Source organism: Lithobates pipiens, unplaced genomic scaffold, assembly GCF_037356315.1.
Source record: "Lithobates pipiens isolate NorthernLeopardFrog02 unplaced genomic scaffold, aLitPip1_a1.2 Scaffold_18, whole genome shotgun sequence".
Taxonomy (NCBI): Eukaryota; Metazoa; Chordata; class Amphibia; order Anura; family Ranidae; genus Lithobates; species Lithobates pipiens.
Genome location: NW_027507758.1, coordinates 444,828,083 through 444,844,407, shown reverse-complemented (window position 1 = coordinate 444,844,407; position 16,325 = coordinate 444,828,083). Strand labels below are relative to the sequence as shown.

The window sequence follows — 16,325 nt, the reverse complement described above, 5'->3', positions numbered from 1 at the left end:
CCCCTTCTAATTATCCATCTGTTTCAAAAGAGTCCCTGCTGACATTACGTTCACATCCTTGACACAGACATCAAAAAATAAAAATGTTTTGGCTAGGCTTACACTAATAGAACCCACTCTTTTTTTATCCTCCTCATCCCTCTGCACCACATCTGCACACCAACCCCCATTTTAATCACTGCTCCTGACCCGAATCCTCCCCTCTGCTCCACCACCTTTCCCACATGCCCCCATTTCACTCACCATTGCACCAACACTTGCCTCTGTGCTCACTGCCACTGTACTGATGCATACCTTAGCGCGCACCATCCTTGTATCAATGTGCAATAATATACTCATTATTACTGCAGTGGCATGCCCTTTTCTTTTCAGCACATTCAAAGAAAGAAAATTGTGGGATTTAAAAACAAAACACTCATATTCACCTAGGTGGATACAGCATCGGCCCAATGCTGCATTTGTCCCATGCTGCCTCTTAGACTGAGAACTGAGTGATCAGAGACCACTGAACTCTGCCCCTCCAGTGCTCACTGGAGCACTGGACTGTGGAGGAGGCAGGAGCAGTTGGCTCAGCATTTCGGCGGAGCGCTAAGAGACGTCAGCTGACAGCGCCCTTTAACCCACTATTGGCTGAATACGGGTCACAGATGTGCAGAACTAAAGTGCACTCCTGTGACCCACAGGAGAAGTAGGGCCGAAAGAGCCCAACTTCCCCTTTAAATTCTATTATATTTGTGAAGTATAGGTAGAAAGACTTTCACTGCTCATGCTTACCAATGAGAAAATAAAAAAATCTTTTATCTCTAGTAAGAATTTATTAGAAATTTGCTTTTCATTCTGTGTTAATCTCTTAAAGAAGAACTCCTCCCTTTATCTCCAATGCTAATTAATACAATCTACAGAGCCTTAAAAAATTATTCATACCCCTTGAAATTTTCCACATTTTGTCATGTTATAACCAAAAACGTAAATGTATTTTATGTCTTAGACCAACACAAAGTGGCACATAATTGTGAAGTGGAAGGAAAATTATAATTGTTTTTTCAAAATTATTTACAAATAAATATGTGAAAAGTGTGGCGTGCATTTGTCTTCAGACCCCCTGAGTCAATACTTTGCAGAACCACCTTTCGCAGCAATTACAGCTACAAGTCTTTTTGGGGATGTCTCTACCAGTTTTGCTCATCTAGAGAGTGACATTTCTGCCCATTCTTATTTGTAAAATAGCTCAAGCTCTCTCAGATTGGATGAAGAGCGTCTGTGAACAGCAATTTTCAAGTCTTGCCACAGATTCTCAATTGGATTTAAACCTTCGTCCCAGTCTCAAGTCTTTTGCAGACCCTAATGCCTTGTACACATGGTCGGAAATTCAGACGGAAAAAGGTCCGATCGGATTATATTGTCGGAAAATCCGATCGTGTGTGGGCTCTAGTGGACTTTTTCCGTCTGAAAAAATTTGAGAGTAGGATCTCAAATTTTCCCACCAAAAAATCAGATCGGACTTTTTCGGATCATTTGTAGAGAATTCCGATCGGACAAAGTGTCACGCATGCTCAGATCAAATTACGAGACCAAAGCTATTGGCTACTAGCCTCAACGTAGTCCCGTCGTAACAAACGAACATCATCACGATCGGATTTTCTGACAACTTTGTCCGACCGTGTGTATGCAACACCAGTTTAGGACAAAATCCGTCTGAAAAAATCAGAGGGATTTTTTTGTCAGAATGTCCGACCGTGTGTACAAGGCATAACAAGTTTTTTTCTAATATTGCCCTGTATTTGGCTCTATTCATCTTCCCATCAACTCTGACCAGCTTCCCTGTCCCTGCTGAAGAAAAGCATCCCTACAACATGCCATCACCACCATGTTTAAAGGTGGGGATGGTGTGTTCAGGGTGATGTGCTTTGTTAGTTTTCCGCCACACATAGCATTTTGCTTTTAGGCTAAAAAGTTACATTTTGGTCTCATCTGACCAGAGCACCTTCTTCGACATGTTTGCTGTGTCCCCCACATGGCTTCTCACAAACTGCAAACAGGAATTCTTATGGTTTTCTATCAACAATGGCTTTCTTCTTGCCCCTCTTCTATAAAGGCCAGATTAGTGAAGTGCATGACTAATAGTTGTCCTGTGGACAGATTCTCCCATCTGAGCTGTGGGTCTCTGCAGCTCCTCCAGAGTTACCATGGGCTTCTTGGTTGCTTCTCTGATTAATGCTCTCCTTGTCCGACCTGATGGTTTAGGGGGACGGACATGTCTTGGTAGGTTTGCAGTTGTCATACTCTTTCCATTTTCCAATGATGGATTCAGCAGTGCTCTGTGAGATGTTCAAAGCTTGGGATAGTTTTTATAACCTAACCCTGCTTTAAACTTCTCCACAATTTTATCCCTGGCCTGTCTGGTGAGTTGTTTGGCCTTTATGATGCTGTTTGTTTACTAAGGTTTTCTAACAAACCTCTGAGGGCTTTACAGAACAGCTATATTTATACTGAAATTAAATTACACACAGTTGGACTCTGTTTACTAATTAGGTAACTTCTGAAGGCAATTGGTTTCACTAGATTTTAGTTAGGGGTATCAGAGTAAAGGGGGCTGAATACAAATGCATGCCACACTTTTCAGATATTTATTTGTAAAAAATTTTGAAAACCATTTAACATTTTCCTTCCACTTCACAATTATGTTGCACTAAAGTTGGTCTATCACATAATATACCAATAAAAGACATTTACGTTTTTGCCTGCAACATGGCAAAATGAGGAAAATTTCAAGGGGTATGAATACTTTTTTCAAGGCACTGTATATAGGGAATCAAGCTCAATTACATTTAGAAACACGCCGCTTTTATTACCTTATTTCCATACTGCCCACAATGCTTACCTACCAAATACCATGTTGACCTTTATTTAAAAATTGTCATTGGTGCCTAGCTGCTTGTTCTCTGTGCTGGCTGATTGATGACGTCCAGAACCCTCGCTCTGAGATCGCCTTTCCTATGAGCCTTTAGCCAAGATCTTGCTTGGTTTTGTGACATCTTGTTAGATTTCTTAAGTTTTCTCCTGGAAGGTACTGGTGATGTAGCTTTCTAAGGTGTCAACTGGAGGGCACTGACTACATCAACAGTGCCCAAGAAGCCTAGGCTAGACATAAAAATTTAGGTTGGCAAAGACTGCTTTTAATTTACATGCAACATGATTACAGCTGTATACACCTATAAATTTTAGTTCATGGGTGAAACGTCCCCTTTAACTTGTATCCATAATGACAGAATGAGCAAATAGAAGGAAAAGTAAGGTAGCTATAGATATCAGCATAATTATTCTACTAATGGTGTTATTTATGCAAAAGTGGTAACGCAAGAATCGTATTGTTTTATCATTATCACTGATAAAAAAAAAGTGAAACAAAATCCAAAATTGTGAGACGTCACTAGAATGTAGAATATGTGGGTCTAAGTATTGCCAATGATACAATAATAGAAGCCAGGGTTGCACAGAAATAACAGCAAACAGCAACAGTCCATGAATGTGTGACGTTAACTGTCTCAGGGTAGCTGTCTGTAGAACAAAATCTTGCTGTCCTTAGTGCTGGTAGGCCATCTTCTTGGCCAACATCCGAGCCATGTCTAGCTGCTGGAGCCAAGGTTTTTCTTTAAATTCACTAAAAAGAATAAGTTAATATTGCATTACATAACTGTTAAAAAAAATGAAAATCATTGCAATGATACATATTCATTGGAATTCATCATTAATAACAAGCTCATAGGTGTGCGCAGCCTATTGCATTAGGGTGTGCACCCTAAAGCTCAAACACACATGCCTTTCTCTGCAGCCTTAGCTGCACGGGGCAGTGAATTAATTGGAAGTGCTCTGTGCTGAGCAGCTTCTTGTTCATTCACAAACACAGTTTACTATGCTTCAGTTATGAATGAACACAGTGAGTAAGAGGAAAGGGGAAAGGAAGGGGACGGTAAATTACATATTTACTAGCCCCTTCCCCCACTCTCCCTTCTGAAACATCTCAGCAGCCAGGGGGAGAGGAAAGGAGGGAAGCCATCAGTACTGCAGGGGGGGTGCAACACTGGGGGAAGACAGGAAATAGGGGGAATCGGCACCACGCACAGTGATTAGGGTGTGCCCAAGCACATCTGGCACACCCCCTGTGCACGCCTATGAACACACTTTATTTATACCTGCCACCTTAACAGTTCTGAGTTGATAATCCCAGTATTTTTTAAAATAGATTTTCATTTTTTATTTCTTCCAGATTTGTAGTTATCCAGCATGAGACAACTTCTGCTCTTTGTCTCTATATAGCACCTTTGTGTAATAAAGACCTGTCACCACTGCCTTATTCTTATAAAGAATTCTTATAATCAGAGATAAAATTCACACATAAGGTGAATTGGCAAATCATTCTTTTTTGATTTACCAAAACATTTCACGCAGGCTTATTCCAATCTAAGAAGAATCATATGTTTGTTAATTGTGATTGTCTGCCTCTTCATTTGCGTGATTATCTGCAAATAAAGCAGATCTGCATTGCAATAATTAGGAACTAGAAATTGATTCACCGAATAGAATCTATCTGTTCTCCTAATAGAATCTGCCTCATTAGGAGAAGCATGTCATTTAAAATGTGTCGTAAACCAAAAAGAAATGTAATAAATTGCAGCTAACAATCCTTAAATGTGGTTGCTGCATTCATTTTAGGGCCGGTTGACACCTGAATTCCACAGAAATGCGCTCCACGTTCCAGCGTAATTAAGTGCAGTGTGATTTTCAGCCCATTCATTTAAATGGTCTGAAATAGCACTGGATCACACCAAAAGTAGTGCATGCACTACTTTTCAAAAACACAACGCACCGTTCATGGTACTGCAGAACCATGTGATCCAATGCAGGGAAACACGTCATTAAGAATAAATTAACACCCGCAGCAGATCGTACACGCATTTTGAGCGCAGTGTGGGAAACGCACATGGAACTTGGGTTTTCTGCACTGCGTTCTGGTGTGAACGAGGTGTTGGGCTTTTCCTACCTTTTTTTTTCACTTGGTGATCTGGCCAGTAACATACTTACTGTTTTAAGCTGGATACACACTATACAATTTTCTGTAGATTATTTTCCTTCAGATTTATCAAAACCATATAATATGAGGTCAAACCTTAAGAGTTTCAATTTGTATGCAATCAGGCAGACCCTTGCATTACATAGTTTTAGTAAATCTAAAGGAAATCAGACAACAAATGTTGTATAGTGTGTCTGGGGTCTAAGAGTGGCTCTTCTATTTAAGAAGGAGCAACTGAGACACCTTTGCACAGCATGAAAAATTTAGTAAGCTGCGCTAAATCATAAACCCACATAAAATTCAATGAAGTAAAAAACATTACACAAAATTTCAATAATAATGTGAAAAATTAGGCCTATTACCCCCAGTCCTAAAGAATAAGGGTTATAGGATAATTGATCACAGTGAACAACGGAAAAAGAAAAACAAAAAAATATAAAACAAAATAGTGAACACCCAATGTGTAATTATATAGACATTTAAATTCCAACAGAGTCCAATATAGATGAAATCGTCAAATCTTCTACTGTGTAGTAAGTGCTTGATCCACCACCATACAGCCAAAATTACTCCTTACCAGAATTTCATGACCCCCCACTACAGAGGGTCACCAACAGCATGTAACAATAGAGATCTCCCACTTCAGAAGGGTCTCAGCTGTTCTCCTCCCTCCACCGATATCATGACCAGGTTGTCAGACAAGTATCTTTAGTTATCTCCCATATATTAGGCATCGCTCATCCCTACGCGTTTCGCAAAAAATGGATGACGCACTTTTTTTCAAAACGCGTAGGACTGAGCGATGCGCTGACGTCACCCCTTACGAAGGAATTGTACCCAGGAACGACGAGTTTATCCGTTTGCGTCCGGCCGGCGCATCGGACTTAAGGCTGATCTTTCCTTTGTGCTTTGTAAGTGCATTTTTGTTTTTAGATTTGAGTTATATTAAAAGGTTTTACACTATTGGAGCTTCATTTCTTTTGCATGGAATTGGCACATATGACCTAATATATGGGAGATAACTAAAGATACTTGGCTGACAACCTGGTCATGATTAGGGATGAGCCGAACACCCCCCGGTTCGGTTCGCACCAGAACTTTCGAACGGACCCCGCGTTCGTAACGAACGTTAGAACCCCATTGAAGTCTATGGGACTCGAACGTTCGAAATGGAAAGTGCTAATTTTAACGGCTGATATGCAAGATACTGTCCTAAAAAGGGTTTGGGGACCTGACTCCTGCCTCAGGGGACATGGGTCAATGCAAAAAAAAGTTTTAAAAACGGCCGTTTTGGCGGGAGCACTGATTTTAATGACAATTAAAGTGAAAAAAAAATAATTAAATATTCCTTTAAATATGGTGCCTGGGGGGTGTCTGTAGTATGCCTGTGAAGTGCCACGTGTTTCCCGTGTTTAGAACAGTCCCTGCACAAAATGACATTAAACGGAAATAACACCATTTAAAACTGCTTGCGGTTTTAATCTTATATCTGGTTCCTGCAATATGGTTGAAAATCATTCAGAAAAATGGCATGGGTAGCCCTCCCTGCCCATTACCAGCCTATTTGGGTCTTGTACGCATATTAAGGGGAACCCCGTACCCATATTAAAAAAGGAAATGCGTGTGGCCCCCAGGCCCTATATACTCAGAACAGCAGTATACAGGCGGTGCAAACAAGACAGGGACTGTGTAGGTTTGTTGTGTTAAGTTGAATCTGTTTGTAATTTTCAACTGGTACATTTTTAAAATGTAGCTCCAGTCAAAAAAACTATTTTTAAGCTTTTTGGAAAACATAGGGAAGGATTATCACCCCTGTATAATTTGTTTTGTCGTTCATCTTTTTTCATCTCACTTACTGTTGTCTCCTTCCGTTTGCAAGTAGGAGATGTTTGTAAATTGGATGTTTGAAAGTAGGGGCCTGCCCTATATGCTCTGCAGAAATGGCGGAACAAGGTGTTGGTTTTGCCACAACATTGTAAGCCCTCAAAGTGACTCTTGGTGGGCGCTGGAGCGCCCTGCTGTGAACGATTATATCAAGAATTGTAATTACATGCCATTGTTGAACAGTGGTAGAAAAATTTACCTTTGGTGGTTGTGGTGCTGGTGCCACAACACTATAAGTCCTCACCGTTACTCTGGGTGGGCACAGGAAGGGGCCCTCCTGTGAAATATTATATCAAGAATTGTAATTACATGTCCCTGTTAAACAGGGGCAGAAACCAAAAAGAAATGTAATAAATTGCAGCTAACAATCCTTAAATGTGGTTGCTGCATTCATTTTAGGGCCGGTTGACACCTGAATTCCACAGAAATGCGCTCCACGTTCCAGCGTAATTAAGTGCAGTGTGATTTTCAGCCCATTCATTTAAATGGTCTGAAATAGCACTGGATCACACCAAAAGTAGTGCATGCACTACTTTTCAAAAACACAACGCACCGTTCATGGTACTGCAGAACCATGTGATCCAATGCAGGGAAACACGTCATTAAGAATAAATTAACACCCGCAGCAGATCGTACACGCATTTTGAGCGCAGTGTGGGAAACGCACATGGAACTTGGGTTTTCTGCACTGCGTTCTGGTGTGAACGAGGTGTTGGGCTTTTCCTACCTTTTTTTTTCACTTGGTGATCTGGCCAGTAACATACTTACTGTTTTAAGCTGGATACACACTATACAATTTTCTGTAGATTATTTTCCTTCAGATTTATCAAAACCATATAATATGAGGTCAAACCTTAAGAGTTTCAATTTGTATGCAATCAGGCAGACCCTTGCATTACATAGTTTTAGTAAATCTAAAGGAAATCAGACAACAAATGTTGTATAGTGTGTCTGGGGTCTAAGAGTGGCTCTTCTATTTAAGAAGGAGCAACTGAGACACCTTTGCACAGCATGAAAAATTTAGTAAGCTGCGCTAAATCATAAACCCACATAAAATTCAATGAAGTAAAAAACATTACACAAAATTTCAATAATAATGTGAAAAATTAGGCCTATTACCCCCAGTCCTAAAGAATAAGGGTTATAGGATAATTGATCACAGTGAACAACGGAAAAAGAAAAACAAAAAAATATAAAACAAAATAGTGAACACCCAATGTGTAATTATATAGACATTTAAATTCCAACAGAGTCCAATATAGATGAAATCGTCAAATCTTCTACTGTGTAGTAAGTGCTTGATCCACCACCATACAGCCAAAATTACTCCTTACCAGAATTTCATGACCCCCCACTACAGAGGGTCACCAACAGCATGTAACAATAGAGATCTCCCACTTCAGAAGGGTCTCAGCTGTTCTCCTCCCTCCACCGATATCATGACCAGGTTGTCAGACAAGTATCTTTAGTTATCTCCCATATATTAGGCATCGCTCATCCCTACGCGTTTCGCAAAAAATGGATGACGCACTTTTTTTCAAAACGCGTAGGACTGAGCGATGCGCTGACGTCACCCCTTACGAAGGAATTGTACCCAGGAACGACGAGTTTATCCGTTTGCGTCCGGCCGGCGCATCGGACTTAAGGCTGATCTTTCCTTTGTGCTTTGTAAGTGCATTTTTGTTTTTAGATTTGAGTTATATTAAAAGGTTTTACACTATTGGAGCTTCATTTCTTTTGCATGGAATTGGCACATATGACCTAATATATGGGAGATAACTAAAGATACTTGGCTGACAACCTGGTCATGATTAGGGATGAGCCGAACACCCCCCGGTTCGGTTCGCACCAGAACTTTCGAACGGACCCCGCGTTCGTAACGAACGTTAGAACCCCATTGAAGTCTATGGGACTCGAACGTTCGAAATGGAAAGTGCTAATTTTAACGGCTGATATGCAAGATACTGTCCTAAAAAGGGTTTGGGGACCTGACTCCTGCCTCAGGGGACATGGGTCAATGCAAAAAAAAGTTTTAAAAACGGCCGTTTTGGCGGGAGCACTGATTTTAATGACAATTAAAGTGAAAAAAAAATAATTAAATATTCCTTTAAATATGGTGCCTGGGGGGTGTCTGTAGTATGCCTGTGAAGTGCCACGTGTTTCCCGTGTTTAGAACAGTCCCTGCACAAAATGACATTAAACGGAAATAACACCATTTAAAACTGCTTGCGGTTTTAATCTTATATCTGGTTCCTGCAATATGGTTGAAAATCATTCAGAAAAATGGCATGGGTAGCCCTCCCTGCCCATTACCAGCCTATTTGGGTCTTGTACGCATATTAAGGGGAACCCCGTACCCATATTAAAAAAGGAAATGCGTGTGGCCCCCAGGCCCTATATACTCAGAACAGCAGTATACAGGCGGTGCAAACAAGACAGGGACTGTGTAGGTTTGTTGTGTTAAGTTGAATCTGTTTGTAATTTTCAACTGGTACATTTTTAAAATGTAGCTCCAGTCAAAAAAACTATTTTTAAGCTTTTTGGAAAACATAGGGAAGGATTATCACCCCTGTATAATTTGTTTTGTCGTTCATCTTTTTTCATCTCACTTACTGTTGTCTCCTTCCGTTTGCAAGTAGGAGATGTTTGTAAATTGGATGTTTGAAAGTAGGGGCCTGCCCTATATGCTCTGCAGAAATGGCGGAACAAGGTGTTGGTTTTGCCACAACATTGTAAGCCCTCAAAGTGACTCTTGGTGGGCGCTGGAGCGCCCTGCTGTGAACGATTATATCAAGAATTGTAATTACATGCCATTGTTGAACAGTGGTAGAAAAATTTACCTTTGGTGGTTGTGGTGCTGGTGCCACAACACTATAAGTCCTCACCGTTACTCTGGGTGGGCACAGGAAGGGGCCCTCCTGTGAAATATTATATCAAGAATTGTAATTACATGTCCCTGTTAAACAGGGGCAGAAAAATTGGGCCTTAGGCACTGGTGCCATCACACTGCAACCTCTGCCATATACTCTAGTTTTATTGCAGGAATTAGCCCTGCTGCAAAGCATTGCATCAAAAATTGTACTTAAACGCCCCTGTTAAACAGGGGCAGAAAAATTGGGCCTTAGGCACTGGTGCCATCACACTGCAACCTCTGCCATATACTCGAGTTTTATTGCAGGAATTAGCCCTGCTGCAAAGCATTGCATCAAAAATTGTACTTAAACGCCCCTGTTAAACAGAGGCAGAAAAATTGGGCCTTAGGCACTGGTGCCATCACACTGCAACCTCTGCCATATACTCTAGTTTTATTGCAGGAATTAGCCCTGCTGCAAAGCATTGCATCAAAAATTGTAATTAAACGCCCCTGTTAAACAGGGGCAGAAATATTGGGCCTTAGGCACTGGTGCCATCACACTGCAACCTCTGCCATATACTCTAGTTTTATTGCAGGAATTAGCCCTGCTGCAAAGCATTGCATCAAAAATTGTACTTAAACGCCCCTGTTAAACAGGGGCAGAAAAATTGGGCCTTAGGCACTGGTGCCATCACACTGCAACCTCTGCCATATACTCTAGTTTTATTGCAGGAATTAGCCCTGCTGCAAAGCATTGCATCAAAAATTGTAATTAAACGCCCCTGTTAAACAGGGGCAGAAAAATGCTGGCATCACCCAGAACCAAAAATGTTCTTCCAACATATCAGCGGAGGAGGAAGAGGATAGACAATCAACATAACAGGACAGTCACTCAGCATCAGCATAGGCAGTCTTGAAGGGATGTGGTATTTCAAAAAAAATTATTCGGTTACATCAGCTTCAGGTGCTTGGTAGCTGTGGGTGATCCAAGACTGATTCATCTTGATGAAGGTCAGTCGATCAACTGATTCGGTGGACAGGCGCACCCTGTGATCGGTAACGAAGCCACCAGCAGCACTGAAGGTGCGTTCCGAAAGAACGCTGGATGCAGGACAGGCCAGTAGCTCAATTGCATACTGTGCAAGCTCTGGCCAGTGATCCATCCTCAAGACCCAGTAAGCCAGAGGATTTTCAGTGGGAAAGGTGTCCAAGTCTGACCTTGCCCCTAGGTATTCCTGCACCATGTAAATTAGACACTGGCGATGGGTGCTGGAACCAATCATACCTTGGGGCTGCGGACTAAAAAATTGTCTGAAAGCATCAGTCAGATGGCCACCTTCTCCACCGCTCCTTCTGACTGATGCCTCAGCAACACGTTGTCCAGGACCAGGAGTTTGTGACCTCCCAGTCTCTGGGAACGCGTTGCACAGAGCTTTCTGCAAGGCCTCCCGGAGATGTCTCATCCTCTGCTCCCTCTGCGATGGCAAGATAAGGTCGGCAACCTTACCCTTGTACCGTGGATCAAGGAGAGTGGCCAGCCAGTAATGGTCCCTCTCCTTGATCCGAAAAATACGAGGATCCTTCCGCAGGCTTTGCAGGATCAGGGAGGCCATGCAGCGTAGGTTAGCTGAGGCATTCGGTCCGGAGTCCTCTGGGTCACTAAGGACAACATGATCCGCAGCTACCTCCTCCCAGCCACGTACAAGTCCACGTGTTTCTTGGGACTGTAAATCATCCCTATAAGACTGCTGCTGCTGATGCTGATGCTGAGTGCCAGCCTCCACCTCCATGCTGACACAATCATCCTCCTCCTCCTCTTCCTCCTCCTCACCCTCTTCCTGTGTGATGGGTGGCACAGCAGGAACACTGTCTGGATAAAGGGGGCCTTGAGAGGCAAGGAAGTCCTCCTCTTCCTGCCTCTGTTCTGCCTCAAGTGCCCTGTCCATTATTCCACGCAGCGTATGCTCCAAGAGGTGGACAAGAGGTACAGTGTCACTGATGCATGCACTGTCACTGCTCACCATCCTTGTGGCCTCCTCAAACGGTGACAGGACAGTGCATGCATCCCTGATCATGCCCCACTGGCGTGGTGAGAAAAAACCAAGCTCCCCTGACCCTGTCCTGGTGCCGTAGTCGCACAGGTACTCATTGATGGCCCTCTGCTGCGTGTGCAGCCGCTGCAGCATGGCCAATGTTGAGTTCCATCTGGTGGGCATGTCACATATAAGGCAGTTCTTGGGCAGGTTCAACTCCTTTTGGAGCTCAGCCAGCCGAGCACAGGCATTAAATGATCGGCGGAAATGCACACAGACTCTCCTGTCCTGCTTCAGGACATCCTGTAAGCCGGGGTACCTGCCCAAGAACCGCTGCACCACCAGGTTAAGGACGTGAGCTACACAGGGCACATGGGTCAGTTGTCCCTGTCGGAGGGCGGAGAGGAGGTTGGTGCCATTGTCGCAAACCACCATTCCTGGCTTAAGCTGGCGTGGCGTCAACCACCTCTCGACCTGCCCCTGCAGAGCTGACAAAACATCCGCCCCAGTGTGGCTCCTGTCCCCCAAACAAACCAGCGCAAGCACGGCATGGCATCGTTTTGCCTGCGTACTTGCGTAGCCCCTGGAATGCCTATGGAGCACCGCTGGTTCTGAGGACAGAGCACTGGAAGAGGCCATGGAGGAAGAAGAAGAGATGGGGGTGGAGGAGAGAGGTGTGTCACAACCAATAGTAGCATTTTGGAGGCGTGGTGGCGGAACAACCTCCAACACTACTGCACCTTGTCCTGCATCCTTCCCAGCAGCCAGAAGAGTGACCCAATGGGCCGTGAAAGACAGGTAACGTCCCTGTCCATGCCTGCTGGACCATGAGTCAGCGGTAATATGCACCTTACCGCTGACCACCCTGTCCAGCGAGGCAAGGACATTGCCTTCCACATGCCGGTAGAGAGCCGGAATCGCCTTCCCGTGAGAAAAAGTGGCGTTTGGGGACCTGCCACTGAGGAACCGCACATTGTACAAACTCACGGAAGGGGGCCGAGTCTACCAACTGAAAAGGCAGCAGTTGAAGTGCTAGCAATTTAGCCAAGCTAGCATTCAACCGCTGGGCATGTGGATGGCTGGGAGTAAACTTCTTCCGCCGGTCCAGCAGCTGGGGCAGGGACATTTGCCTGCTATAATCGGATGTGGATGTACCACTAGCAGAGTTCCCGGAAGCACTTGGCTGTGACACACCTAATTCTACACCTTCATTCCTCTCAGAGCAGGTTTCAGAGAGGACTGAAGGTCTAGTGGGGTTGGAGATGCCAGCTGATGAGGAGCAAGGAGAGGTCCGCTTTGTTCTTTGGTGTGGGTCTTTGAGGTACGCTTGCCAACGAGCTGCATGGCAGGTCAACATATGTCTGGTCAAGCATGTGGTGCCCAAGCGGCTGATGTTTTGGCCACGTGAGATACGCTTGAGACATATGTTGCAAATAGCAGCGGTGCGATCTGATGCACTCGTCTCAAAAAAGGCCCACACCAAAGAACTTTTAGAACAACGCGCAGAGGAAGCGCTCTGCGCAGGCGGAGCTCTGCGGTGTGATTCAGTCGGTGTGCTGCCCCTAAGCTGGCCCCCGGAGGGCATCCTGCCTCGTTGGACATGTGCCTCCTCCTCCTCCTCCTCCTCCTCCTCCCTCCTTCCAGGCACCCACGTGGAGTCAGTGCCCTCATCATCCCCTCCCTCTTCATCGCTGTAGCAAACCTGGCAGTATGCTGCAGCTTGTGGAACATGACTGCCAGATTGCTGTCCTTCTTGAGCACCCCCTCTCTCTGCGCTCATGCTACTGCCTTCCTCTAGCTGAGTGTCATCATCAGAGCCCACCAAACACTGGGCATCCTCCTGGAGCATGTACCCAACACTGTGCTCAAAGAGTTCAGGAGACTCCTCAGGAGGACGTGGTGGGTCTAGGGAAGGAGTCACTGATGATGACATTGAGAGGAGGGAAGACGATGCGTTGGCAACTGCTTTGCTACTACCCTGAGACTGGGTGAGAGAGGATGAGGAGGATGAAGAGGGCTTGGTCATCCACTCTACCAAGTCGTTGGCATGTTGCGGTTCAACATGTCCAGCTGCAGAAAAGAAGGACAAGCATGTCCCATGGCCACGTGCTGATGACAATGCACCGCGTCCACGACCAGCACTGTTGTCTCTAGACACAGAGCCTGCTTGCCCTCTTTTATCGGCTCGCGCCTGTCTGCCTCTCCTTGCTGGCCTTCCAGACATGGTAATGGCCTGAAGGGAGTTGGGTAAAACAGTAGTTGGGTAGTTTATATTGTGCTGGAGGCACACAACACCCACTAACTCCTGCAGATGCCTTTTTTATAGAACAGCAGAGATAAAGGGGTATATACAAATGTATACTGTGCTGTGCTGGAAGCACACACAACTTCCAATAACTCCTGCAGATGACAATTGGGCCCAAATAGAGAACAGCTATGTAGGTGGATTATAGCGGTATGTACTGGGTACAGAGCACGCAGACAGCACACACTATCTCCTGGACCACTAGCTATATAGGTGAGGTGAATATCACGGTGTATCCTGCGGTCAGGGCACGCAGACAATAACCAGAAAACAGCAGAGTTAAAGGGGTATATACAGATGTATACCGTGCTGTGCTGGAAGCACACACAACTTCCAATAACTCCTGCAGATAACAATTGGGCCCAAATAGAGAACAGCTATGTAGGTGGATTATAGCGGTATGTACTGGGTACAGAGCACGCAGACAGCACACACTATCTCCTGGACCACTAGCTATATAGGTGAGGTGAATATCACGGTGTATACTGCGGTCAGGGCACGCAGACAATAACCAGAAAACAGCAGAGTTAAAGGGGGTATATACAGATGTATACTGTGCTGTGCTGGAAGCACACACAACTTCCAATAACTCCTGCAGATGACAATTGGGCCCAAATAGAGAACAGCTATGTAGGTGGATTATAGCGGTATGTACTGGGTACAGAGCACGCTGACAGCACACACTATCTCCTGGACCACTAGCTATATAGGTGAGGTGAATACCACGGTGTATACTGCGGTCAGGGCACGCAGACAATAACCAGAAAACAGCAGAGTTAAAGGGGTATATACAGATGTATACTGTGCTGTGCTGGAAGCACACACAACTTCCAATAACTCCTGCAGATGGCAAATGGGCTCAAATAGAGAACACTGACAGCTATGTAGGTGGATTATAGCGGTATGTACTGGGTACAGAGCACGCAGACAGCACGCACTATCTCCTGCCACTACTGACTGCAAGCTCTATTATTAAAGCTAGATCACTAGCTATATAGGTGAGGTGAATATAGTGGTGTATACTGCGGTCAGGGCACAGACAATAACCACTACACAAAAGCAAGATAGGAAATCAGCCAAAAACGATTGGTGTGTAACTGTGTTGAAGGTACACAGAACACCCACTGCTTCAGATGCCAACACACTACACGAGGCCGCCTCAAAGGCGGCCTTATATAGTGTGGGGCGTGCACTACACAGCCTGAGCTATGATTGGCCACAGGCAGGACGCCTGTGGCCAATCATGGCTCTCCGCGCCACTGGCGCTGCGATTGGCCAAGCATGCGGGGTCACAGTGCATGCTTGGCCAATCATGAACCAGCAATGCACTGCGCCATCGCAGTGCATTGTGGGCCACACGAATTTTGCCGCGAACGGCCCAAACGTTCGGAATTCGGCGAACGCCCGAACGACCAATGTTCGAGTCGAACTTACGTTCGACTCGAACACGAAGCTCATCCCTAGTCATGATATCGGTGGAGGGAGGAGAACAGCTGAGACCCTTCTGAAGCGGGAGATATCTATTGTTACATGCTGTTGGTGACCCTCTGTAGTGGGGGGGTCATGAAATTCTGGTAAGGAGTAATTTTGGCTGTATGGTGGTGGATCAAGCACTTGCTGCACAGTAGAAGATTTGACGATTTCATCTATATTGGACTCTGTTGGAATTTAAATGTCTATATAATTACACATTGGGTGTTCACTATTTTGTTTTATATTGTTTTGTTTTTGTTTTTTCTTTTTCCGTTGTTCACTGTGATCAATTATCCTATAACCCTTATTCTTTAGGACTGGGGGTAATAGGCCAAATTTTGCACATTATTATTATTGACATTTTGTCTAATGTTTTTTACTTCATTGAATTTTATGTGGGTTTATGATTTAGCGCAGCTTACTCAATTTTTCATGTGTTTTTTTCTGTAATTATGTAATACAGTCAAGCCGCAGCTGATCAAAGTTCCATTGTGGACGATTAGTATAATATTTTTATCATAGCGCAGTTTTTTCCCTTTTTTCCAACCTTTGCACAGCACCATTGTCTGGTACAGGAACTAGTAAATGTAATTGTGCCTGTACTAACAAATTAAAGTCCAATTTAAGATAACAACTTTTAAGCAGTTACAGAATCATTGTTTTTCCTTTTAGTATAAAATGTTTACTGTTAGGAATGAAAGTTAA

The 16,325-nt window shown here is 44.2% G+C and overlaps 1 protein-coding gene across 2 annotated transcripts in view; it reads right to left on the bottom strand.

Moving 5' to 3' along the window:
* Positions 1-3,154: 3,154 nt before the first annotated feature.
* The window catches only part of ANKUB1 (ankyrin repeat and ubiquitin domain containing 1), a 79,170-nt gene continuing 65,999 nt past the window's right edge, over positions 3,155-16,325 (bottom strand). For both annotated transcript variants that reach the window (XM_077488194.1, XM_077488193.1), the window contains exon 6: positions 3,155-3,661. In XM_077488194.1, the coding sequence (XP_077344320.1) occupies positions 3,583-3,661 (79 nt within the window). In that variant the 3' untranslated portion in view covers positions 3,155-3,582. The remainder of the gene's footprint in view (positions 3,662-16,325) is intronic.